This window comes from Dunckerocampus dactyliophorus, chromosome 10, assembly GCF_027744805.1.
Source record: "Dunckerocampus dactyliophorus isolate RoL2022-P2 chromosome 10, RoL_Ddac_1.1, whole genome shotgun sequence".
Taxonomy (NCBI): domain Eukaryota; kingdom Metazoa; phylum Chordata; class Actinopteri; order Syngnathiformes; family Syngnathidae; genus Dunckerocampus; species Dunckerocampus dactyliophorus.
Window position 1 is genome coordinate 15,705,029 of NC_072828.1, and position 27,414 is coordinate 15,732,442.

A 27,414-nucleotide genomic window follows, 5' to 3' on the forward strand; every position below is an offset into this window, starting at 1 on the left:
GTGGTAACCTTCCGCCGGCTAGACGCACCTGCGCTACGACGTAACTTAGACCCCCGAGGTACCACCTACTACATACCGATCAAATTGATTTATGTAACAAAAAAAACAAAAACAAGATTTGGTTATGCAGTTCTGTACTATGATTCAGATATCATGAAGCTACAAGTAACCCTTTCAAGGTCCTTAGTAGAATAGCAGGAAATTCAACATTTTGACCCTAGAATATTAGTATTAGTATTTCATTTCTAAATTAATTTTAGTACATTTTGAAAAACTGCAAGCATCATTTTTTAATGTTACTTTTACAATACACAATAATTTATAATGATGCAATACCAGAAATAAATGGTAATTTATGGTTATGTGTGCGTTTTAAATTATCATGCGTCTTCACTGATTGGCTGGGAGGAATCACGTGGTTCTACTGCGTCACAGCCATATGACTGAAGTTCCCAAATATGCCTCATTACCCTTTAAAGGGCTCCAGCTAGCCAGCAAGTAATATTTCATACTTGTACAAACAATGACATAAGTCATTGTAAAGCAATAATAGTATAATAAACTGGTAAGTCTTTTAAAAAGTCCAGATTTGTTTAAGTGTGGTTACAGCATTATGTACACTTGCTTCTTGAGAGCCAATAGCAGAGCTCTCAAAAATTTTATCATTAAGATAAATCTTAGTTTATAGTACTGTAGTAGTACTAATATTTCAGTAAATTGTGCAGTTTTTTTGCTTCTAAACATTTGATTTGATGCATATTTGCAGCGGTTGTTAAATGCAATAATAAATGTATTCCCTTGGAGTATACTGTAATATCAATGAAAATAGAAATGTGTTGTGTTTATGAAAGGATTGACAGGGTGCTTGCATGGACTTTCTTTCAGCCATTTTAAATCAAAGTTTAATAAGAAACTGGATACATTAACACATTTGAGGTGAGGGCAGCATTTTGAACAAAATTAAAATTCATTTATTTTACACAGTAAACTGAAATCAAGCATTTGTATTAAAAATCTTTACTAGTTTAGTTTGAAGGAAAAAAAAAGTCTGTCAGAGTGTCTTTGTTTGATCATTGGACTCTAATGTCGGACATGTGAGTTGTCTACAGTTCTGTCGCTGGACCCCATTCGATGTCCTCCGCCTCGTCTTCCTCATCCTCCTCGGAACTGTCGCTGCCTCCTCGGATCTGCGTGCGCCTGAACTGGACTGCTTGGTGATGATGTGCCAGCCTGCAAAAATGTAAGAGACAGGTGGATGTAAAATGGATGCTGAAACTCATGTGTACAAAATCAAAAGCAGACAAGAGCACTTAAGACTCACACGATGAACTGGGGGGGCTTCTTGTCCTCCGCTTGTGTCTGCGGCTCTGTCACACGGGCCTGAAAGAGAAGTTGAACAACCTGACGCATGACTTTCCAATAGATCTGGAGACGTTGGATGTACATTGCAGAAAAAGTGTTTTTTGTTATTTACGTGTTTATCCTGATCATCTTTTGGTCTTATTGTCATATTTAAAGGGATAGTTCGGATTTTTTTACATGAAGTTTTATGACATCCCCATCAGCATTGTAGTCCCTTAACAACAACTTACCCCCCACTTTGACAAACTTTGTCAAAAATTCCGAACTATCCCTTTAACACTTGAGATCACACTGTCAAAATACTGTAGTGCCAGATCTGTAAAGCCCTCATCAAGAGCTTTGATACGACGTACCAGTTGATTAATTTTGTTCTAAATTAATTTGACTTCATTCGTAGTCAACTTTGACTGGTCATTCGCAATTGCCACCTAAAAGTAATTAAAATGAGTCACTATCTGATGTACTTTAAGTGTAGGGGAAAAAGATGTTTTTTGTTGTTGTTTGCATACAGTCATTGGGGGAAAAAAAAAAAGATTAGACCACTGTTGTTTCTTGAGTTTCTTCTTCAGTGTAATACTTGGCACAACTAAAGGTACATGGTTTGGAAAATACAACGACAACAAAAATAGCTCATCATTTAAGAGCTGGTCTCTAGCCATTTCCATGGTTTTGCATTTGCATCAATAGCTATGGCATCGTACTGCCAAAAAATAGACAGAATTTTTATGAGCTATTTTTGTTGTTTTTTTTTATAATGATTTTTGTCATCATTATATTTGTCCGAATAGACATATCTGTATATACCTGTAATTATACCAGGCATTAAAATGAACAAGAAACTGAAGAAACAAGGTGGTCTAATTTTTTTTTCCATGACTGTATTTGACCTTGATGCTTGGTGGAAAAGGCGCTACTGCTGGTTGCAGCTGCCCTGCAACCCTGCACAGTGTAAATACAGTGTAACACAGTGTAAATACCTGCTGTAATTTCTCCTCAATAGCAGCCAGGCTGGCTTGTTGAGGGCTCTCAGGAGGCTCATCTACATACGAGGCCTCACTCAAAGAGTATCGTGTGGATGGATTGGGGGCAATAAAATCCGGGGGACCATCTGATGGAGTGGTGGGTGCCAGGGCGTCCAGGTTGCTGAAGTCAGAGTCTGTAAAACTGCGGTGAGAAGGGTAGTCATCCGGATGATTGAGAGGCGGGCTGCTACTCTGTCGGCGGAGTGTTGTGGGCTCAGGCACGTGCATCAGAGGCGGGATTTCCCCGCCCAGAGAGTAATCATCGGAATGAGGCTCGGGGTCCATGTCGTCAGGGCTGCGGTGGCCCCAGGCGGGCTCAGATGATCGAGCAAGAGCCGCTCCTGATATCCTGGAGCTCCTGGCTGCCTCCTGACCCGGGTAGGCCTCGTCCAAGTCCTCGTTGTCCGTATAGACCTCGCCATCGGTGAAGGCCTCACCGTCTGTGTCCTCCAAGTCACTTGCGGCGCTGAGGTAGTCTGACTGGGTTTGATCCAGAGCGTCCAGGTCCTGTTGTCCACCACTTTCCAACTGGACAGGGAGAAAGAGAAGACAAATATTGAAGGCTCTTTTTATACAGAGATTCCACAAAAATGGCCATATCAGAAGATCTGGCATTCATCCAGCTTTGCCTTTTACACAGAACCCAGAAACTCGGGATCGGCAAAACAATGTGTGCTGTCACACAGAGCGTCGGCATCCTGCAGTCAGACAGTTAGCGGAGTGACAATGTCAATCCTTGTTACACAGTGACAATTCTTATTAACACAACAGGGCGGGAGAAGTGAGTGTTCAATTTCCCACCCCGGTCCTATCTCATCTCATACTTCCTCACAAAGCATGAAATGCAGGTTGGACCTTAGTGGCCCCCATGTTGTCTGTGCTGTTTATACAGAACACCGACGCAAAAAAAAAAGACAGGAACATTGCTGGATCACTTTGTCTCCCCATTCTGTGTCGGTACACAACAGCAGCTAGGAAAAAGGCAAAAAAAAAATGCTCAGTTGACTTCACCTCTCCAATCCATCTCTGCCCCAATTACATAGAACAGCAACACAGAAAAAAGGCATGAATAGCTTTGGGTTGAGTTTGCCCTCCACCTTCTGCCCACCCTCAGAACAGCCAGACAGAAAAAAAGGTATGAACATTTCCAAGTTGAGTCCCCCACTCCATTCTGTGCCAATGCTGTTTATAATGAAAACAGAAAAAGGCGCGTTCACAGACATCAAAAATTCGAACATCAACACAAAATGCATGCAGGTGGTTCCATTATGCACTGATATTATAAGTTCTCAACAACACATGCTAAATATTTAAAGGTTTTCCAAAACAGTACCACAACAATTACTTTCCCTGGTAACTAATTACATTCACAAAGGCATCATTCCCTTACTAATTCCACTGTTTGTTTTTTGGGAAAATATAGTCACTATAGCTAATTAAAGTAATTTGTCCCACACTGGGGGCCACCCTGCAGGCCATTAGTGTTCACACTTTTTCAGCCTGAAAGCTACTTTTAAAATGAAGTCTCAAATATCTACCTCCAACTATAAATATAGAAAATATATTTACCATATTTATAAATATGAGTATTTATGTACGTTGTACATATACTGTATATCAGGGGTGCACACACTTTTTCAGCATGCAAGTTACAAGTCGACATGATATACTGTATCTGTTACTATAAAACATATAATATATCTAAAATCTACACTTTGAAACTACTATGCTAAATACTAATGATTAGTATTTCACATTCAGTTTCAAAGTTTACAGGTAATCAAAGTACCTGATATCATTCAATAATTCACAATTCAATTCAATATGGCAATAAAGATAGTTCCAAATAATTCCTGAATAGTTGTGTACATAACCCACTACTGGTGGTGTGTCGGTCAAAATAGCTACGTAGCGTCCGTTAGACACGCAGTTCATGTATTACTCCAGTTAGCATTTGCTATCAAACATTACAGATATAAAAGAAATGAAAATTATGCAAAAGCCAATGCAGCCGAAATCAAGGCAACATATCAAAAAGGTTTCAGCAATGGGCACTTTTTCCAATTCATTACATAATAGTTTAAGAAACAAAAAAGTGTAGAAAACACACATTTTTATAGTGAAGTAGTATACAAGTAGATATAGGCATCTTACCGCTGAGTTACTTTCGCCGTGATCAGAATAATAAAGATGAAAGTTACGTCTCCATGTGTAGCTTGACCTCTGTTCACCATTTAATCTTTGCCACAGGGGAGCAACAGCGAATCAGGGGGGAGCTACATGTCAGCTGACTGACGTCATACAACATCTACAAAGTGACGTTCATACGATTGACACAAACTACCTTCGCGGTAGCTCACGATCAACGTAATGAGCACCCCTGCTGTAGGCCATCTAGCTACATTACAAGTGTGACATCAAAATGTTACTTCTGAAACTGGAAACTACAAAAAGGTGCAAAATACCGTGACTTCAGAGACCCAGACTGGTTTGGACTGCTGGTGGCGAATCTTATCTTTTAGAACTTGGTACCAAATATTGGAGCCGGGCTGCAGATCAACACGTGCTGGAGGGATGACATACGGTAAAATCACAGATGTATCTAATCATTGTACAAACGATACACATGACATCCAGGCATGTGATGGACTACCTGAGAAAAGATGGCTGCAGTGTTTCCTCAGTTTGAGTGCCTGCGAGTAGAGTCGTCTGGAGCTCTTGTTGGAGTCAGGGCTGTACCTCTGCCTCATGGCCTTGACGTCTTTGCGGCTGTGGGGGTCCAGGAATATCACCATCGGGTGATACTGGATGTAGTTCAGCCTCTCCACAGCAGTGGGAGTGATGTCCAAAAGAGGGTGCTTGTCCTGGCAACAAAATATGCATCAGTTTTCTTTGTCGCTTACCCTCATTAGAGTTGTGGGGGTATGCTGGAGCCTATCCCAGCTAACTTTGGGCGAGAGGCGGTGTATATACCCTGGATTGGTTGCCGTCCAATCGCAGGGCACATATAGACAAAAAAATCATTCACGCTCACATTCATACCTATGGACAATTTAGAGTCGCCAATTAACCTAACATGCATGTTTTTTGAATGTTTGAGGAAACCGGAGTACTCTGAGGAAACCTAGGTATGCACAGGGAGAACATGCAAACTCCACACAAAAATATACCCAAGCGGATATCCGAATCCAGATGTTCCCGATCTCCTGACGGTGTGGCCAACATGCTAACCATTCGGCCACCGTGCGACCCGGCAACAAAATAGATTAAGTAAAATACCAGAATTTCCATCAGTGACAACTTCACTTTCACTCTATTATCTCACCTTCTCTGCTATCCTTCTCACAGTGTCCAGTTTTATAACCGTTGAGCTGCTGTCTCCTCCACCACTGCGAGGAACCATCTCTGACAAAAGATTAAAAAATGATGTTTGTTTTCAACTGTGGGTCCAAAATTGAATTCATCCAAGTGAAAAAAAAAAAGATGAAACCTACCAGCCACTTCATATTCATCAGGCAACTCTCTGGCCAGCTTCTCCATTGCAATATCATTAAGAGGACCCAGGATGACGATGGGTCGTTTGAAATTAGCTGCAGATAGTTTATCAATACAGCGTTAAAATGAGATTATATACAGTAGAAGTGGATATCAATTATGTAATGAGTAAGCACCTTCTCTGAGCAGGACTCTCTCATAGGCTGGGAATTTGCCTTGAATGGTGAGCTGCAGGAGGTCGTCGCGAGAGCGCCGCACGTTCTTGTCATTCTTTTTGTTCCCTCTGAGGCCCCGTAGTTTCCAGAACTCAGCCCTGGGTCCCGACACCTGCCGCTCCCCACTTGCTCTCTGCGCCTGCTCTTGGCTGGCCAGTGCCTCGGCCCTGCAGGATGAAGAAGGGTTCTAAATATGTTGCAACAACCACATGACATTGCTCTTGTCTCTGATTGGTCTTCTCTTACTCAGTGGTTTGTACAGATATATTAATTAATATTACAGGTTGTCAACAGTATTTCAAATCAGGGGTGTGTGAAAAAATGTTTGTGTGTGTGTGCGTGTGTGTGATCTTTCACACAAAGATCCTGCAAAATTGCCAAATCAGAACTGTAACAGAAGATCCAGCATTTATTCCGCCTTTGTCTTTAACACAAAACCAGGAAAATATACAGAAAATACACCTGTATACCATATACCTGTTCTGGTTGGGGATAGTGCCTTTGTCCAGCTCATGCAGGTCGTTCCCCATGCGTATGGCCAGCCAGTTGCCCAGCTTCCCACGGTGCATGGTGTCCACCACACGGAACACCTCTCCTCGTGTGAAGTTAAGCCCGATGGGGTGATCAGTCTCGTGGTCAAAGTGCGTGCGGATGTAGAAGTTGTCCCCCAGGTTGGACTTGATGATCTTCTTATAAACTGGAAAAGAAGAGACAAATGATTGGATGCTGATTGGACCTGTGACGGTTCGACCGTACTTACTGTCCATCTTGTTCTGAGTGCGGATGTCCACTTTCTCTCCTCTCTTGATGTTCAGAAGGAAATTGGCGGCTTCCTCTCGAGTGTAATGGCCAAAGTCTGTGTTATTGACCTGTGATAAACATGAGACAATGTTTATGGTACACACAGTCATGCACAACCATGCACAAATAAGCCATTAATATATATTATTTAGCGAATCATTTCTGTTGATTATAAAAGAGAACATCCTCACAATATTAGGTACACTTGAACAAGATGCTGCATTAAAAAATAGTTTGCAATGATGTAGAATTGCATTGCACTCAACTGAGAGATGTTACTACAATTTTAGTTACCTTATTGAGTTACAAGAGAGGGCTGTAATATTAGTACACTAATTGTAATTGTAATCTTGTAATATTATCTTTTTTTGTACAATCTGAAACCACTGTGGTTAGCATGTTGGCCACAAAGTCAGGAGATCGGGAAGACCTGGGTTCGAATCTCCCATTCCTTTTGGAAGTGGTACGTTTTTGGCTTCCTACTTTGTCTTTTTTCCCTACTCCGTTTGAAAGCCTTTGAAACTGTAAGTTTAGAATAAATAAATTGGAGGCTAACTAGTGATCCTGTAGTCTACACATGACAGCTGAACAAAGTGCCGTAAACAAAGATTAAAAGGAGTGTAAACGTGACAATAGTGGTGTTTCATGTCTACAGTGCTCTAATGATGATAAAAATCGTATTTAGAAAGTCATCAACAGGTTTTCTAGGCTCTAACTGCGAAAATATTCCATTTATTAATATTGAATCCTACTTTGCGGAAATTCACTTGTCGTGGTCGGGTCTGGAACCAATTAACTGCGATAAACAAGGGATGACTGTATCCCTACTGTACCGTGAAGCGACCCCTCACCTTCAAGATCTGGTCTCCCTCTTTCATTCCCTGCTCATAGGCGGGGCTGTTGGGCTGCACTCCTCCCACAAAGATGCCGACGTCATTGCCGCCCACCAGCCTCAGGCCCACGCTGCCCTCTTTGACAAAGGACACAGTTTGCAAGTCGGAGCTGTACCTGAAAAATGTAACAAAGAACAGTTTAACACAGGCTGTCATGCAGAATGCTGCTGCTGCTGGGTGGTGAAGACAAGAGGGACTCACCCTGGGTTGGAGGTCGAGTACGAATCTGGAGGTAAGGAGTAGATGGGCTCTTCAGCAGGCTTGGCCGGAGCGGTGTCTGATGATGTTAATAATAAACGCTTGTGAAAGGTGTTATCAATTCTTCATCTTAAAAAAAACATTCAAATTTGCTTTTACAGTGGACTGGTGGATTGTTCTTCACGGAGATTCCAGACCTCACAGTACCACTTTTGTTTGCCACATCTGGAGCACTGTTAGATGTAAAACAGGTTAATAAAAAACATTAAACACGTTACATTGGAACCTTTAAAGTCGACTTCAACCAAAATTTTCCAGTGATGGCATGGGAGGCCAAGTGTGATGATGACCATAGAACTAGAAATGGAATTTACTGCGACACAGGAAAGCATCTGGCTGCTCCGTACAGTGAGTGTTTTGCTTTTTCTGTGGCTTTTTTGTGATGCAACAGCAGAAGGGTATGCCGTAGAGCTAGAAATTACCCAAAATGGAACTTACCACTGGCTTCTCAGTACAATATGAACAATACCATTACTCACATCAGTCACATTACAAATTAATATTAGCAAGCAGATGCTAATGTAAGTGGATGTAATATTTTTACTATATACTACTACCGTACCTACGTCGGTCATCCCCACGGTCCGAGCTCCCCGACCTCCGCAGGTTAAACAGCTGGTCTGACTCTGACGAATCTGAATGATGCACAGAGATGACAAAGATGCTGTGAGGCCTTCAGAAAAGAGAGAGGAGACAGCATGACACTAAAAAACAGTGAACTGACCATCGGGAGGAGGCGGTGGTTGTGCAGGCAATGAGATTCGACGAGGGGGCTCCGGATTCACAGGGACTGAAGATGGCTTGACCTCAGGAAGGACTCTGGGAGCAGCCATAGGGGAAAATTAGGCTTTTTAAATGGTCCTTCTGCTGGACACTTGGAAATTATACACTTCAGTCCCAGACAAGTACCGCAGTAAAGCGAAACCTCTATTTGACGAGAAATAGGATATCCTTTTTTATTGCAATCCACCAATATCTTCAAAAGATTCATTTTGCATTCAAAAATAAAATACATTTCCAAAAATGTGTCTTAAAAAAAAAGAAGAGAAAAAAAGAGTGGTTGTCTTATATTTGTGTCAAGACAAGCAACATCTGGATAACTTTGTCTATGTAGCGTAAAAACAAGCTGCAGTTCCCCTGTCCACACAGGGCTATATTTACAATGCAGAAGTGTGTTACACCAATAATGGCAGTTCCTCTCTGGCAATGCCAAAAAGTAATACCTAGGAAGATAACCATTTGTTGAATCTTGTGTGGTTTTGCAGTTATTTTGGTGAATTGGCCAAAAACTCCAACCTGTATCTGTTTTTGGCTCTGCCGGAGTTCTCACTGTCTGTTGAGTCCCTACGAGGGACGGACGCGTAACTGGCCTCTGATTCAGACTCTGACGAAGCTGTAAGGAATCAAATATTAGCATTTATGAAGACGTATCGGGCCTGTATTGCCCTCCATTTACAGAAATGTTACAATGCATTAGCTTACACTACATTAACAGATTAAACTACAAATGCCAATTCTTGCTCTAATACAGACCTGATCACAATCTTACGACCAGTTGAAAAATTGCTAGAATTTGCATTTTGCACATTTGGATCTTAATGAGGTTTTAAGTAGAGCTACAATATGCAAAAGCAAGAAGGGGGAGTGTTTAATAAAAACAACAGTGACGGGCTGTGCGCCCTTGTCACGCTCCTTAGCAAAATAGTGTGGAATATAGAGTGGATTTCACCTGGATATGCAGCTATCTAACTAATGTGTAAGTAGGTAATCCAACAATATTTTCGACATGTCCACATGAATATCAAAACCTGGTAATTCATACAATTCATCGTTGAATAGCTTGTAGTGTAAAACACGTATATTTACACTACATGTTGTAGTGCAAACCATGCATATAAAAGGACAATACACTAATACAGCATTATTATAACGATGCAGCGTCTCTGCTGGAGTTCACCACTGTCTTTATTTGCATTATTTGTCTTTATTTGCACCAAGACCTCCAACTCCATGGCTTCAAACCTCATTTTTTGTTTGCCACTCTGCTCTCTATGGTGACAGCGGCTACCACACGCAAAATCCTAATTTAAATAGGGCTGCCCTGTTAAAAATTGTGCATGCAATCATAGTAGAACACCTGCAACACGCTAACTAATAGTACATGTAATTTTGCAGTTTGCTTATGCAAGTTAGCACTTATTAGATCAGGACCTGTGTGCTTATAAATGTTCCCCTAAATGAAACTTGATGCCTTTAGGCTATTATGTAAGAGATATGTTTCCAGCAACACTAGCCTTGACTGGATGTTAGCATTTTATTCTCAAAAGACAAGCCGAACAACCATCATGGATCATTAAAAACTTGTTCCTATAGTTACAATATCACTGTTTACCTCTATAATTGTGCAGTAAGGGATGAGCAAAGGTGAAGATGGAAATTAAATGATGCGCTTGCAACTGATTTTCAATATGTGGGTATGTGGAGTCAAGCTACTGCCGGAAGCGTGTCTTGTAGCTTCACATAGGTCCGAAAGATCAGCAAGGTCTCTCAAAAGTTATTGCAATATCTCGCAAAACTTATTGAGTTGTCTCTCAAAAGTTGACCTTGCAAAAAAAAAAAAAATTTTTTTACCCATCAAAATAATTTTTCCTCGTTGTCAACAAAATTTGATTTGAAAATAAGAAAAAAAAAGTAACATAAAATAAATGGACACACCTCTGTGTGACGCACTGAGAGCAGGGACGCCAGAGGCGCCCTGCCGCCTTGGCTTGGGCTGCGAGGAAACATCTGGCAAAACTCTGGAAGAGAAGAGAGGGAGGTGGGAGTGAGGGAGGAGGAAAACAAATCTCAGTAAAGTTTGGAGAGGGTGGCGGTGTGGCTAATATGATGATTACTGGGAATGTTGAATATTCACCTTTTGCGTCACTGGGGGGAGCTCTCTCTTTGACCTTTAACTGCTTTGTGTCCACTATTGATCAATTCAAAGTATATATATTTGTTTGTTTAGTTTTAAAGCTGTATTGATATGCAGATTTTGAATGTGTCCTCTGTTTAATCAGCACTTAGCCACATATGAGAGGGACATGTTCAGTGAAAGTCACTTTTATTTCATTCTTTAAACACATAATAATGATACAGTCCAAAACACAAAATGAAAAAGCTACAAAATGATCTCACACACACACACACACACACACACACACACACACACACACACACACACACACACACACACACACACACACACACACACACAAAATGTAAAAACCATAGTAATGACAGGACAGAAAATGTAACTTTGGTGTAACTTAAAAAAAAAGAGTAAATAAAAGTATGATAGATGTAATCTAATGTTAAGATAAAGCCTTGTGCACAGTTTGGCCATTGTCCCAGTCGGGTGGGTTGGGAAGGGGGTGGAGGATGCTTTTGGAACGGGCCTTCATCTGTACCTGTATCTGCTGTGAGAATCCTGGCTGTAGGTGGTGCTCTGCCTCCGAGGAGGCGCCGAGCTGCCATCCGACTCTGACTCGGAGTCTGAGAAGAAAGAATATAACGTTTAGCTGACATGTAGAATTTCTGTTATCAATTTACTGTATTTACATTGAATGCCCTTTTATAAAGCTCATGCAAATACTGCAAATATGAGCTAATTAATTCATATTAACGCACATTTATGTTGCACTATTTCACCCTCATAATTCAATCTGAATAACCTCATGCCTGTTAATAATTCCATAGCTGTTAAGAGTGTAAGATTGTACCAAGAACGCATCATGGTGCTCTGTATTGGTGTTTAACTATAATATTTGATCAGCAGTAAACAATTACAGGTAAAGACTGTATTAGCAAAGATTAGACCATCATATTAGATTGTTATGTACTTGAGTGTACTGACCTGGGCGTGGGACTCTGAGGGGAGAGTTGACCCTCCTTGGTGGTTCCTGGCGTACCAGGATAGGGGAGTCTCTCAGGCTAGGCAGATTAGCAGGAAGAACTAAGGGACTAGCAAATGAGAAGAAAGAAGATGCTGATGGATTATCAAGAAAAACAATGTCCGGACCACCCACTGATTTGAGGCTCAAAGCTTACTTATATCTGTCTAATCGAGGACTGTCTCTGTGCGGCGGCGGGGAGGCGCTACGGTCAGAGTCGGACGACACAGGCCTGCGGGGCCGTGATGAGGATGAGGAAGGTCTAGGTGACGTCCAGTTGTGGGCAGAAGAAGATCTTGGATTGGGCAGGGTGGACAGGCCAGACAGGCTTCTGCAGAAAAAAAGGGTGGGTATACACACAAACAGAGTACAGTGGTTCATTTGTCTACTGACTTGTATTTGCTGGAATGGTCCCTCATGTCCAGACTGTCCATTCTCACCGGAGGCGGTGACGCGCTGCGGTCGGACTCTGATTCATACGCAGCTGACAGAAAGAACATTCAAAAACATCACTGTTAAATCAGTCATGGCGGGATGGTCTCAGTCTACAAGACTGACCTCTACGAGGTGCATAGCCTCTTGGAGGTCGAGTCAAAGTGGAGCGCACTGGAGAAGACTCCCTGGATTTGTGGACCAGAGGAAGGTCCGCTCTGGTTCTGGTGTCAAACAGAGAGACAAGAGGGAGTAGGAAATATCAGCTCCAAGGCAAACCCACTGTATAATAAATACTAAAAAAACAAAAATCGAGGGAGCCACTGGCACCTAGTGGCGTTTTTAGGTATTGTTGGAATTTGTGTTGTGTATAGCAAGTGTATTTCCATTAGCATCTACATGGTAAAACTATTTTGTGTATGTTATTGATATTTAATGGATTGTATTGCTCATATCGTAGTGAGCAGCCAGTCCCCTTGGCATATTTCACCTGAAAATAACAGTTGGACTCACAAATTGTACCAATTTTGAGCACATTTGATTTTTGAGGTTCCTCTGTATTTGTAATATCCATCCATCCATTTTCTATACCGCTTCTCCTCATTAGGGTCGCGGGGACATGCTGGAGCCTATCCCAGCTGACTTCGGCAGGCGGAGTATACCCTGGACTGGTCGCCAGCCAATCTATGATAACAATAATAATAATAATAATAATAACAATAATAATAATAATATTTTAGACTTATATAGGACTTTTCAAGATACCAAAAGACGCTTCACAGAAGACAAGAAAAAAATATATATATTGTTATATTACATAATGTATGTTTCAAGAATGTATTTCTTAATTTCTTTATAATTTTGATGATTATAGCTTACAGCTACTAAAACCAAATTCATCAAATCAAATTTGAAAAATTGTCCAAATATGATATATTCCAAACTACTGGTTTGTGTTCTAATCAGCAAAAGAACTACATACATTTCTTGTGCCATTAATTGGTCTCTTAGTCTTTATTGAACTGAAATATATTGAGATGCTCCTGTATATACACTATATATTTATAATATGTTACATTGCTTAAAATATGTATTTTGTCCTATACTGACTACGTATGTTCATAGCGACTTTCAGATACAGTATTTTATGAGGCCACAACTAACGTTTTAATGGACAGGGGAAGAAACCATTTCTGAGAGGATCTAAATAAACGTGCGGATGAAAGAATTTACTTTTAAAAATATGATTAAAAATTTGCAGACAGGAAGTTTCAAACCTGTACATATGACAACATAAACCCCCAGGAGGAGGAAATACATAGCTTCTAAAATGTCTACCTGTGCGTTCGTTTCTCTCTGGTAGGATGACGAGACGTTCTATGAGAAGGTGAACGATCATCCAGGTCCGAAATGTCTAATGGGACCATAAAAAAAAAAACAACATAACATTAGTGAAGTGATGTTCACATACATGTCCGTGATGCCCCTATGTCTTCCTCACCCTCCATCTCAGAGCTGCTGTTTCTACGCCGGTCCTCCTCGCTGTTGGGGGCGCTGTCCTCCACCTCGGGGATGCTGACCAGGAACTTGCGGTTGTCTCGGAGGACCGTCATGGTGAGCTTGCCTCGGCTCTTCTCCACCAGATGCTTGGTCTCCAGCAGAGATAGATTCTCTGTGGTCATGCCATTGATCTGATTAGAGGAAGTAGTTAGTTAAAACAGTGGAGGTTGCTTTCAGAGGTTTAGTTTTCTACCTTCAGAATAAGATCTCCCTCCTGCAGTGTGCCTTCTTTTGCAGCCAGGCCGGTTTCAGTCATGTGCTTGATAAAGATCTGACTACCCAGCTTCAATCCATACTCTACAAAATAAGTAGGACAAAGAACTTACATTCAAATATTAAGTCCTCTTTGTACCAAAAGGTACAGTATCAGATAAGTGCAGTATCAATTTCATTTTTGTTTCAAAACTGAGAAAGCTATCAAAACATCACTGCAATTATTTTTTTTTGGCAAAAGCAGTTAATCCTGTATATGCTCATTGAACTGAAGTCTCGTGATATCACACATGACGGTTTGAACTCTTGAATTGCCTTTTGAGGCACATTTTGCCAGAATATGTTGGTTGAAACCCTCGGTTTGGTTGCACAACCTTTGGGGTTCGGCCCGATCTCGTGGCAGAAGCTGATATTATCAGATCGGGACATCCCTATTGTGAACTCGTCTTTCTGTGCCAGTGTCATCTAAAATCAACAATCACTTCAAAAAAATTGACCAAAATTCGTAAAACAAATCAATTCACTATTATGCCCATTTCTAGCACACGTACAATACCAAATGGGTGGAGCTAGAAACACTGCAGTGTGTTGACTGGTCAACAAAAATCATCACTAGAATGACGTAACACATAGAGAGCTAAACTGAACTGTGCTATTTGATGCAAACTTGACTTAATATGCCTTGCTTCTTACCATCTGTGATTTTCTTTTTAACCAAAGTGGTCCTGAGGGGCTTGTTGGCCATGTCATGGTGCGGGAGCCTCTTATACCCTGATGACATTAAGGGCATGGCGCCTCCATAGCCGTTGCGATCAGGCGAGGAGCTGCGTGCCCGGGAACGGTAGCGGCTGGCGTCTCGGTTGTCGCTACCGTCCGAGTAGCGTCGCGTTCTCCTCGGAGGCTCTGGGTCCAACAGATTGGAGTGGGAGGCGGCCCGACTCGGCTTGGATGTAGCGGGGATGTGGATCTTGCGTGGCCGTTTTACTGTCTGGAGAGACATAACTGGTCATATTGATCTATTTCACAATGTAAACAATGTCCACTACGTCATAATTTGTTCAGTTGCTCGAAAACACTTATTGATACTAATACAAGGATAAGAGTGTCAAATACATTTATATGCTAAATTACATTAAAACATCTACACGAGACGCTACCAGCACCAAATGCGCCACAAATAGATGCGGAAACATAGCTAAGAGGGGCTAAAATAGGTGAAAACACTTGTATTAGATGCTAACAGTGCCAAATCAAGCCATAATCGAAGCTAACAGGGGAAAAACATCAAGATACTAACTGTAACAAATATACCTCAAATAGATGCGAACACACATTTAAGAAAGGCAAAATATGTCAACACTTGTGTGACATTCTATCAGTACCAAATAGCCCTAAAATAGATGCTAACACACTACTAACAAGGACTAAAATATGTTAACACAGAAGAAATGCTAACAGTACTAAATACATCTTAAATAGGTTGCTCTCATACACTTGTATGAGATGCTAACAGCAACAAATACACCTTAAACACACAGACAACAGGCATAAATCTGTTTAAAAAAATATATATGTGAGATGCTAACAGCTCTAAATATAGCATAAATAGATGCTAACACACGCAACGAAGGAAAGTAAAAACACAAACACTTGTATGAGATGCTAATGGCTGACTGTCAGCACTAAAAACAAAAAAGGTTGATACTAACATACCGGAAAGGAAAAAGGGGAATACTGGATTATGTTTAGACCAATTGATTGGCTGATTTTAGGGAGTGATCCAGTTTATGTTAAACCACGAGCCAAATTTGCACTACATTTTAATTAAAGTTTAGCAATGATGGCATCGGACACTACAACTCAAGGATGTTTTAAGCAGAATCACATTGGTTTCTTCCTCCATACTCACAACGTTAGCCGTCTTGTCTAACGCCTTGAGGGTCTGAATGGTGTAGTTGGAGTGGACGTTCTCCATGGAGATCCCATTGACCATGACAATCTGATCTTTGTTGCTGCAAAATATAAACGAAAAATGCATGTAAGATCTGATTCTCCTAATGTAATCATTGACTACAGAAATCAGTAGTTGCCAACTTACAACAGGCGACCCATGGCCGGTCCATTGGGCAGCACGTCGGACACAATCACAGCTGTATCGCCACTGTCTGGATGGGGTTTGTCCTTGCCTCCTGATAAGGCAAAGCCAAAGCCCAATTTGGGATCCTGCCAACATAAAACAAACAGCTGAAGAATTAGCGGGAAAACACGAGGGAAGAAAGCATGCAGGAACGTATGCAGGTAGGCTTGGATGAGGGTGACAGAGGAAGTGCATTCCAGCCGAGCTCGGTATGCAGCGTGATAACGATGTGCGGACTGGTGTAGCAGGGTGTGCCGCTTTGAATTCCTGCTAGGTGCTCGGCCCGAGTCTTGCACAAAGCTATCACAAAAAAACACCCCGAAATCTGCCTTGCTGCTCCTGTATTTAACACTACGCCATGATCCTGTCAGATTATGGCAACGTAATTTCAACATTAAAGAAGGAACTTACTTTGTTTAGCGTTATTGTATGCTGCTCCCATATTGTTAACTCCTCCATGCCTGGTTTCTGCAACAAAATAAAAACACAAACAAATGACTAAGAAACGAGTAAGAGCAACATTTAGTGTGGAAGGCTATACAACAATGCCGTACAATCAAAAGGAGCTGGAAGAATGTGTACAAGTCAACCTGAACACCGCATGCGCTCACCTGTGTCAATCCGGATTGACTGGTATGGAGGAGGGGTTACCTGGTGTGTGTGTTTGTGTGTGTGTGTGAGCGAGTGAACAGACGATATGAAACACCTAGGGCTCCAGGGACTACACATAGATAAACAATTCAAAGACTCTTACTTTGTACTAGTGACAAAAACAGGGCTTGTTCTGCACAAATAAATGCTATAAATGCTGTGACACTCTGGAAAGACTAAGACTTATGATCAAAAATAAAATGTTTTTCTAAGAAAACCCCACATTTGGGTTTTATTAGGGTCCCAAAATAAAAACCTTTTTCATTACTTCTCACATAGCAGCTGCATGGTAGAAATCATTTAGTCATTTACCAGGAATTTATTTGAGGCCCCTTTTTACACTGCATGTAAGGGTAGGCATTTTCTCATGTCGGTGCCGTTTGTACAGAATGGTGGAACAAAGGCTACCAGGCAATTTTCCACCTTTAGAGCAAAGTACCAGATCCCAAATTTGTATACCGGTATATTTTAAAAACCAGGACCAGACACTGAAGTTTAAAATTTGACACTAGCCCCTTTCGAAAGTCAAAACAGTAATTTTTCCCCTTCAGAGGGACATATCTAGAGCAGCGATCCACAATCCCCGGGCTGTGGCCCGGTACCAGGCACAGAAAGAAAAAATCATTTCCATTATTATTTTTTTGATGTTTTATTTTGAAAAGTGGCCGAATTCTCTTTGTTACATCCTTCTCACTTGACGCATGTCCGTTGTGCATGTGCTAACTTTCTGTCATGCCGCACAGATAGACTACTACTGTATTTTTACCATTTTTCTTTCACCTCATATTTGGTGTCAAACGCTGATACTATGTGGGAATGCATAAAGGTAAGTTTTGATGACTTATTGAGTGCTAATGTGCACATTTGTCTCAAGTGAATTCATGCTAGCACACTGCCTTTTATCACACACGTCAAACAGCGATGTAATAATCTCTCTGGAAAAACTCCAGGCTTGAACTGGTGGATGGTGGGTCGGCATTCATTTTGTGCTTTTAATTTGATGTTATTCATGTCTTAGTTTTACACAACACATAATAAATATGATAAATTATGTCGCTATAATGTACGAACCTCCCCCCGTCCGAGGGAGATTTGTGGGAACACAAGCCGGTCCGTGGGTCAAAAAAGGTTGGGCACCACTGATCTAGAGTACTAACAGAGGCAGATCGGTGCATGTTTGTAAGGGGATTCTGGGACTGGGCTGTGACACGAGCCCCTTTGACTGGCCTATTCACTCATTCAATACCAAAGACGTAGGTATACGTTTTTATAAACCTGAACGCCCGATCCCAACAACGTATTTATACATCTTTTACGATTTTTGTGCGAGAGGCTTAAAGAGGTGACTCTCCACCTAATGCATTTGACTTCAGAGCAATTTTAAAACATAACAACAACAGCCACTAGGTGGCAGAAGTGCATTTGATAAGAGCTTGGCAGAGATCATGTGGACGGAAGAATCACACATGACAGGAAGGAGGAAGTGGGAGAGCGTGGAGTGTAGCGTGCAGAAGATTACGCATTGTAGGGAAATTTAATGCATGCACACGCACACACATAGTTAAATCCAAATGTGAAAATTGTAAAGAGTTCATGGTGTTAGATCTATAAATAGTTATTTTGAAGTAAAAAAAAAAACTATTTTGTGTTGTTTATGTTGTTGTATGGTTGTTTAGATTTTTGAGCTGTCAAAAAAGCAAAAAATGTTTGTGTCAAAGTGCGTGAAATCTATCTTTTCACAAAAAGCTGGTTTTCTCACTTTTCTAGTTGGGAACTGATATTTTCCTGGAACCTACCTACAGTTGTTCTACTGCTGATTACTAAAGAACAGAAAATGGTAGAAACTAACTTTTTTTTCTGATAGAAGATGTGAGTCTTATCATTCTTTTGGTAGGTTCCATGTTTATATAGCCATAGAACACAATATTCTGTGTACCTTGAAAGATCAGTCACAATCGTCTAACATGGCCAGTACTGAAGGGGTTGTCTTTTGAAAAATGGCTGCGATTGAACGAGTTAAAGACTGTGTGAAATGCACCAACAGGGAATGAGGGGCTTAAAGTGGATTCTCAAATCTGCGGCAAGGCGCCTGTGTGTAAGCTGCAATGCCGGGACTGGGACTCTGAAGACACACACTTCTGATCTGATGCTGTGAACGTGCACACATACATTGGGTGGGTTCTGTGTGAATGACACACGCAAAGAAATGCTGCCTCAACTGTTACGTCTCCGATGTGCTGATTTTGTAGCATCTCTGTGTGAAAGAGGGTCCTCCCTTCTCCCACCCTGTTGTTTTTAAAAGCTATTGTCGCCGTCTGACAAATATTTAATGTGTCACACCAGACTCTGGCACTGTTATGCACCTCATTATCTGCCTGCAGGATGCCATGTCACTATGTGAAAGTATAAATATCCCACTTTGTTGGGTTCTGTGTAAAAGGCACAGGTGGATAAATGTCGGTTCAACTGTTACATCTCTGATGTGGCAGTTCTGCAGACTGTCTCTGTGTCAGGAGAACACATGTTGAATTCCAGACGGAACGAGTAAAGCCAGCTTCACGAGTTGGATACATCGAAACTGAAGCTGGAAGTTGACTGATGTACGAAAACGCTGACAGAACTACAACTGACATGACAAAGGCAGTTGAGCTGCTGCGTTATTAAAAGGATGAAAAATATGAACAGTTGCAGAGAAGATGTCAGAAAACACCAACAAGTGGGTTGGTAGATGTTAGCACAGAGTTAGTGTGCTCAGTGTGAGTAAACAGTAGGTTATGCCCCTGTTAAGCTAATGATAAACCTAAGCATGCATAAAAATGGCCTGACTGCTTAAACAGAAACCAATGTTTTTTTTCCAATGTTTTGGTTTAAACAAGCACTGATGCACTTGTTTTCGCTTGAAGTCCTGTTTTAATTGTATTGTTGAAAAATACACTATTTCTGGATGCTGCTTTAAAAAAATAAAGCAACCAGAGCAACTTATTGTAAATCCATTTTATAACTCTCAGGGCAATAAAGCCTAACCTGAAAAATGTAAGTTGCAATAACAACCAAAAAGATGTGCCTAAATAGGGGAAATAAAAGATAACACAAGCATGCCCTCATTTCCTAAGAACAGACCAAGATTTCGAAACACTTACGTTGTTTATTTAGGTCACATACTTAAACTAGAGAGAAAATTATTAAAATCATATTGTTACAAGAACATCTTCTGTGAGAAACCACCTCTAAAAAAAGCCTGTATGGAAGTATTTTGCACATATTTTAGTTGTTTTCAGCATCTTTACGGGTCATTTCAGGCAGCGTTTTATTGCACTCACCATTTGGTCTTTGAACCGCACTTCCATTTCCCACAGGGATCTCCAAGCCGAACGACGACACTAACAACAACGCATAAGCAGCTGATCATATTCCAAGCGTCTGGAAACAAAACAATCGCACGGGTGGGCACTCATCCGGCTCCAGCTGCTGTCTGCATGTTAGAAAAGTGATGCCCCAGGAGGAAAAAAGAACCGTAATATGACCAGTGCTGCTGTTCCTCGCCCATGCAGGAGGACTCACCTGGCAGGCGCTCCTCCCCCCTACATGCGCACTTTGCCCACTCATGCAATGACTCTCTGATACAGTTCATTAAACACACTACAAATGTATGTGTAGGGCTGCCCCTAGGATTTTTGGAAGATGTGGTGGTGGGCTGAATGGGAGACTGCCGCCGCTGTGTCGTGGTGTGGCATGACATTTTTTACAAATATTTAATTTTACTGTCAGTAATATCTGTCAAGTGCCAACAGGGCAAGCAGGTGATTCCGGTACACGTTTTTCAAAATAAAACATAGTGAAACAATTCTATGATATTTGATATTGATTTGATAGTTTATTTCAAACTAATTGTGGTCAATATGTAAATAATGGGCTATACATTCATCTATAGTACATAACACAGGGGTGCACACACTTTTTCAGCCTGTTAGCTACTTTTAATACGACCATGTCCCAAAGATCTACCTCCTACTATAGAGACTACAGAGATTTAGTATATTTATATATGAGTATTTATGTACATCGTACATGTATATCAGAGGTGCACACAACCAAAATGATCTACCTCTTACTATACAACATATAGCATATATAAAATCTAACCGCCAAACTTTGCAACTACTATACTAAATACTAATGATTAGTACTTCACAGTCACAGTTTCAAAGTTTACAGCTCATCAGTAATTCACAATTGAAATCAATATGGCAATAAAGATACTCACACATAAGTCCTCAATAGTTGTGTACATAAACTTAGAATGTCAGTGAAAACAGCTACGTAGCATTCATTATACATACACTTAATGTATTACATTATTATAGCATTTGCTATAAAACATTACAGATACTGTATACAAGAAACGAAAATGACTATGCAAGGGACAGTGCAGCCAAAGTTAAGGCAACATTTTTGTGTAATATAATTTCAATATTGTAGGTAAAGAAATCATTTCGTTTTCTACCCTTGTGGGCTCAGAAAGTAGTTTGAAGTAAAGGGGATTTAGTTACTAGAGTGCAGGAAACAATTGGATGGACTCAACACACTACAACAGCACAGATAGTGTACTAATGAAAAATCAATCCATTGAGGTTTTAACATGTAGATGAAGTTAGCTTAGCAGGTTGGGGCAAAGAAAAAATCTTATTTTTTGATAAGCAGATGAGCCTCCCCTGAAGACCTCTGGTTTTCCCTCTCAGAAAACCACTGATTTAACACACTAGGGTCGTGGGTATGCTGGAGCCTATCCCAGCTGACTTCGGGCGAAAGGCGGGGTACAGTCAATCGCAGGGCACATATAGACATATAGATATGTTTTTGGTAGGAAACCGGAGTACCTGGAGAAAACCCACGCACGGGAAGAACATGCAAACTCCACACAGACATGCCCAACGGAGATTCGAACCCAGATCTGGGCTTCAATTCAAATGATTGAGTTTTAGACTTTTTAAAGGCACTGCGGATAGCTTGTATTAAAACGGGAGGGTGCTGGGAAAAACGGTCAAAATATGGCAGTTTCCTGGTGAAAATGGAAAACTTTACAGGTATGCACAATAACTACATTATATAACAAATTGAGCTTCACTCAAGAATATAAATGAGTTTCACTCACTAATATACATGTAGATTTTTATTGTTTTCTTGTTGTTGATTTTCTAAATGCAAGTAAAGTCTTGTCCTGATACGGTTTGGACACACTGCTACTTACTTACTGTGTGCACATTATCTCCAACAAAATTCTGTGTGTCATCATCTTTCAGTCAAAAACAAAGCGCCAAACCAAATTTCATCCAAATATATTCATAACATTTATTTAACATGCAAACTCTGTTCTGGTGACAAGGCAGATCACTACTTAAAAGTACCAATAGGACCAACTTACCGGCACCACGAGCAGTGGTGGCGGAGGTTCTGGTGGCACAGAACCAAAGTGCTTCATTAGTTTGAGTCGTTGGGTTGCGTTCATGACGACCAAACACCTTCTGACCCAAGTGGATCTGACTGACCCTTAGACAAATTAAATAGTTTGAGTAAAAACTCTCAAACTCCTGCATGGACCATTACAAGCTCTGTTATTCCCCTCATGAAGTCCGCCTGTTCAAAGTCTCAGTGGTATGCAAGCTTCTTGGTCCACTGTGAGACTTTCCCACAAGGCTGGTTTCAGTCCACTGGGCACTATGGTTACGGCGAGGGGAATGAGAGCACTGGGCTGTTAATAATTGAAAAGGGGTGTTTACTGGAAGACTATAAGCTTCCTGGGTGCCTTCACTCCTCAGCCACAGGAAGAGGTGGCTTGGCTCTTCTTATCTTTTCTTCCACGTGTAACAAACAGATGACATGATGCATGGCTGAGCCTTCATTATTTATACAGAGCAAGAAACTATCGTACTACTGTTACTAAAACAAACACTCTCCTATAGTCAAGCTATCACACAATCCTTTACTACTTGAACGGCCTAAAGCCACTCCCAAAACTTATACAGTGTTGAGGTTAGCTTGAATGGTCTAGAGGTACATTGGCTCAGAGTGATGTCATCTATTATACATTCCTGACTATCCAACTCAGTATCGGTAAGATGCTATGCTCGGTGTTGGGATGGGACAATACTGCAGAAAGGAAATGTACTGTAGATATACTTTAGAGTATTCAGACTACAGCTTGTATGGCTTTTTGGTGAAATTTCAGGATAAACGTAAAATGCACAATAACCTTTACAGGTGAACTTAATTTGACCTTCTCTAACCTTGTTCAACAGCAAAATTCACCACAGGTGTGTGATCCATGAATCGGACAATACATTTTGTGGTTCAATTACAATTGGTATTTCAACAGTTCTCTTCATCATGCTGTTCACATTTTGACATCATGAGACCAAGATAACACCTAACAATTGATCAAGCAGTGCCTCGCCATTGCGTGGCAAACAGGATGTTCTCAGAGGGAAGTGGCTACTGAGTTTAGAGTATCATCAACAGGTTGCAGCAGAGATACAAAGAGACTGGAAGAGTCGCAGAAAGGCATAGAAGTCGACATCCTTTGGCCACATCATTGTAAAAAGTGCCCTGCGGAACTGAAGTGTCATGTCAGACCGCTCGAAACAGTTTAAATCAGTCTGGCGTACATACAAGACCAGCCGTCAGCAACCTGTTGTCCCTGCAGCTCTTCAGCCTCCTTGTTGCGGCTCTCATGCCGAGATCTGTGATTTTTTTTTAACACCGAATCAGAGGAAATGTGCGTTTTCGAAAAGAGTATGACTTATCCGACTCACCGCAAGTGCGTGAATGCATCTACACTGTGTTCTGACTGCTGATTGATAAGCAAGGGAATGTGGAGGGAGGCCAGTGTGTCAGTTAGCGAGATGTGAAAAAGCTGTCTTAAGATTGTGCGACCCCCGCGGTAAGCTACCATAACCATGAATATGTCCCTAAAAAGAAAAATATCAAAAGAAAATAGAGAGTTTCATTTGATATAGACATATTCCTTTGCCTTCACTGCCAATGATGCTGGCTTACCCACACATGTGCTTGATATGTCACAAGAAATTAGTCAACAACAGAAAATGTCACGATGACAGACATTTTCAAAACAAGGCACTCAGCTTTTTCTGAAAAGCACCCAACTGCAGATGGGTGTATGGGTCTGATTTTGGGACGACAACAGAAGGTTAAGCTGAGCAAACATACTTTCAAGAAGTGGCTGAGGGCTCCAAACTCACCTGCTGTGCAGTTGCCAGTGTTATGAAAGAAATGCCCCTCCCTACAAGTCAAAAACTGGACCAATAGAATGGCAACAAACATCACCAGTTGGCAAATTGATGACATGAATTCAGTGCATGTTGAATTGCCTGTGATGAGTCAAGTGATGTAAATGATATTGAGCAGACAGCACTGATATGTATAAGGGGGATTTGTCAGTGGCCGCTATAGGCAGGTGGCCGTTATATACAGATGGCCGCTAAGACAGGTTTGACTGTATGTGAACTCTGATGGGCTTTTTTATGTTAAAGTTGACTTTGTCTTGTTTTAATTTTACACAAGCACAGGAACGACAGGAACAAGCACAAAAAGCCTACATACTGTAGTTCAGTGTTTAAATTATTTTTAAAGTAGGCCTACACGTGCACTCTGCACTCTTCTGTTAGTTTAACTCTGTTGTGGTAACAGGTAAAATTTTAAAAAGATTAAAACTTTTAAAACTTAAGTTGTCACAATAATCGATAAATTGATTAATTGAATGAAAAAAAAAACAGGTCGATAATTATGACACCCTCAATAATTGACATGTGCGCCTATGCGCGTGTTTCATCTGCTCGTCTCTCTGTGCCACACAGGCTGGATGACAAGAGGGTACACTCTGCATCTGTCTGTGCGCATTGGTTCTATAGTGGAATGAACGGAGAGAGTGAGCCCTCATCTCATTCAGCCTCTTTGTGGAGACGGGGCTACTAGTGAGTGAATACAGAGGGTTTAGCAGTTAGCTTCATGAGGCAGCGTACACTAACATGAATGAAGGCACAGAAGCAATGGTTTCTGAGGCGAATACCACAGCCGAGAGCCTCCGTGTGGGAATATTTTGGTTTTAAACAGAATGAACACGGTGAGTGCATGAACACCGACACGGACAGTTTTCTCAACTGGGAAAAAAAAACTACAGACGAAGGTGCCTTGAGCAGCAGAGCCTTCATCCCGACAGTCACCGCTTACTGAGGTGTTTGGTCAGCAAATATAAACAAAACAGTGCAAAATGGTGCGTGCTCACAGAGAGCATCGCTGGCTACATTGCAAAGATATACATACAGGCAACTTTTGTGTCAAGCTAATGTCTCACACAGGTACACCGTACATTGTACTTGAGTACCATCTAGTGGTTCAAATGTGAATTACACCTCTAATGACCATTAATGAAAAAAGTCTCAAAAAATGTCAATAAAATCGATAAGCGATAATTTGTATCCCAATTATAGACCAGCAAAATGTATTATCCTGACAGGCCTAATAAGCTTTGTCATTTTTTGAAGCTCCAGACCATTTTTCTTTGCTGGAAAAGGAGGCAAATGGCTCTTTTGATGCTAAAGGTTGCTGACCCCTGTGCTAGACAAACTGCACGGGCACTTGACCCCACCGCCAGGCACAGGCAACATCGTCTTGCACGGGGCAGGGACCAGTGGGCCTCAGTGCTGTTCCCCGATGAAAGTTGACTCACACTGAGCAGAAATGACGTTGGAGACGTTAAGGAGAGCGCTATGCATCAGCCACCGCTGTAACCAGACGAACCCTGGGAGTTGCTGGTGCAACAGTGTGGACTGAGGGATGACTGTATATGTCAATTTTATGCTTGAAAATATTTAATTTAGCCAAAAAGTACATAAAACATGCTTCAATATGCATATTTCTGTTTACTAATAGGCTGTATTCAACCGCAAAACAGCACGATGCAGCATGATTTCTTAAAGAAGAATATTGTTTCTAAAACGCAACAGAGTGAAGCTGTGAAATTCAAACTGCAGAGTGGCGAGGGACGACTGTACTTGATACACACTTGTGTTGCCAGCCATCTACACAATAATAGTGTTGAGTCATTTTCAGTGGATAGTAAATCTACACTGCCACACAAGCTGTACAGTGACTACTCTACAGTACATCCAAATGTACTGTCCATAGTATTGTCTCTTGAGAAGTTACACTGAAATAAAAATGCTGAAATATGAGGGGTGTACAGAAGTATTTGGACACGTTTTTATGGTTTATACTTATGAATGAATGGAATAGTATCACACAGTCAAAGTAAATAGACCACACGAGTTTATATACAATAGCGCACAGTACAATAGCCATTACAAAAGTTTTTAAAAATGTCAAATTACAAAAGCAATTTCCCTATTGGATCAATAGTCTGTCTGATTAACCATATAGCGTCATAATAACTGAAATGACTAAAACCAGTAGTCAGTGGTTTGTGGAGCTTATCTGAGTACATTTTGAGCTTTAAAGAACAGATGCTTGAGATGTTTACTTCAAGACAGAGGCTGTAATTAACATGGCCTCTGGTGGTCTAGCCTCCTCCACTGTCGACTGAAGTCTTTCAACGGGGCATGATGGACACGCTTCACTTTCTTAAAAGCAAAGTTCTAATTGTCAGCTCTAAATATATACAAGTAAAGATATAAATAGTAAAGTGAATAGAAATACAAATGCTATAAAGGGAGGACGCAGCTGTTTGTCAAGTCGAAACTATTGTGAAACTCCGAACAGGCAAGCAGAAACTCGCATGTGTGGCAAAACCAGAAAAGTGAGAGAGGAAGGATGAATACAGAGGAGTAACATAACAAATGTAGCTCAAATAGAACAATAAAATGGCACATCCGCCAACACCCATCAGGTGTGATCATTAATGAATATTAAAATGATAAAGCCATCGTCTATTAATGCTACAAGCTAACAGCTAATACCAACGTCTCACAAGCACTTTCGTTACATTTTCCGAGTGCCAATAAACACCATACATAATTTATATAATCAGTTGAATATATTTAAAAAGTCTACTAATAATTCGTTTACACCTTTCTGCTCAATATAAGCATTTATATAAGGATCGGGCCCACTGACATATGACATGTAAAGCTAGCTTACCTGCTGTAACACTTCCTGTTTGCGTGTTTTGCTTATCCAAATTTTTGTATAAAATGTTCGGTTTAAATCCTGGGGGTCGCTCTCGTCTGTTGTCGTGTAGTTAAAATAAAAACACACGTTCTCGAATGAGATTTCAGCGCGACTGAACTTTGTTTAAAATCTTCCTAACTCGGACAGGTAGAAGGGCGTGGTTGTACGCCCCACCGGGCGGGGTTTAGACAGAGGCTGAGGTAGTCACAAATTCAACAAGAAATACCAAGTATTTCTTGTTGA

At 41.0% G+C, this 27,414-nt stretch overlaps 1 protein-coding gene across 3 annotated transcripts; it reads right to left on the reverse strand.

The window, feature by feature from the left end:
* Positions 1-876: 876 nt before the first annotated feature.
* On the reverse strand, positions 877-27,343 carry tjp3 (tight junction protein 3). 3 transcript variants are annotated; one of them, XM_054790551.1, is made up of 30 exons: positions 27,142-27,343; positions 16,732-16,788; positions 16,282-16,406; positions 16,093-16,195; positions 14,877-15,171; positions 14,164-14,267; positions 13,912-14,101; positions 13,749-13,824; positions 12,537-12,634; positions 12,372-12,462; positions 12,136-12,309; positions 11,942-12,048; positions 11,496-11,580; positions 10,762-10,844; positions 9,343-9,439; positions 8,771-8,865; positions 8,609-8,681; positions 8,146-8,219; positions 7,990-8,065; positions 7,747-7,903; positions 6,855-6,963; positions 6,572-6,791; positions 6,056-6,261; positions 5,879-5,974; positions 5,710-5,789; positions 5,038-5,248; positions 4,850-4,950; positions 2,340-2,912; positions 1,322-1,380; positions 877-1,230 (listed from the first exon to the last, which is right to left on the reverse strand). In XM_054790551.1, exons 2-30 carry the CDS (start codon positions 16,777-16,779, stop codon positions 1,104-1,106), a joined length of 3,933 nt encoding a protein of 1,310 aa, XP_054646526.1. In that variant the 5' UTR covers positions 16,780-16,788; positions 27,142-27,343; the 3' UTR covers positions 877-1,103. The 3 variants fall into 3 exon arrangements, with proteins under 3 accessions (XP_054646526.1, XP_054646524.1, XP_054646525.1); XM_054790549.1 differs by lacking the exon at positions 27,142-27,343 and adding an exon at positions 22,394-22,869; XM_054790550.1 differs by lacking the exon at positions 27,142-27,343 and adding an exon at positions 20,292-20,532.
* Between the last annotated feature and the right edge of the window lie 71 nt (positions 27,344-27,414).

Excerpts from the sequence above, each read along its gene's own strand:
- tjp3 (XM_054790549.1), bottom strand. The coding sequence starts at position 22,477 with ATGAACGCAACCCAACGACTCAAACTAATGAAGCACTTTGGTTCTGTG. Across the intron at positions 12,635-13,748 it reads AGAGAGAAACGAACGCACAG|AACCAGAGCGGACCTTCCTC; the intron begins GTAGACATTTTA and ends GTTTGACACCAG. Across the intron at positions 8,682-8,770 it reads ACCACCGCCTCCTCCCGATG|ATTCGTCAGAGTCAGACCAG; the intron begins GTCAGTTCACTG and ends TGCATCATTCAG.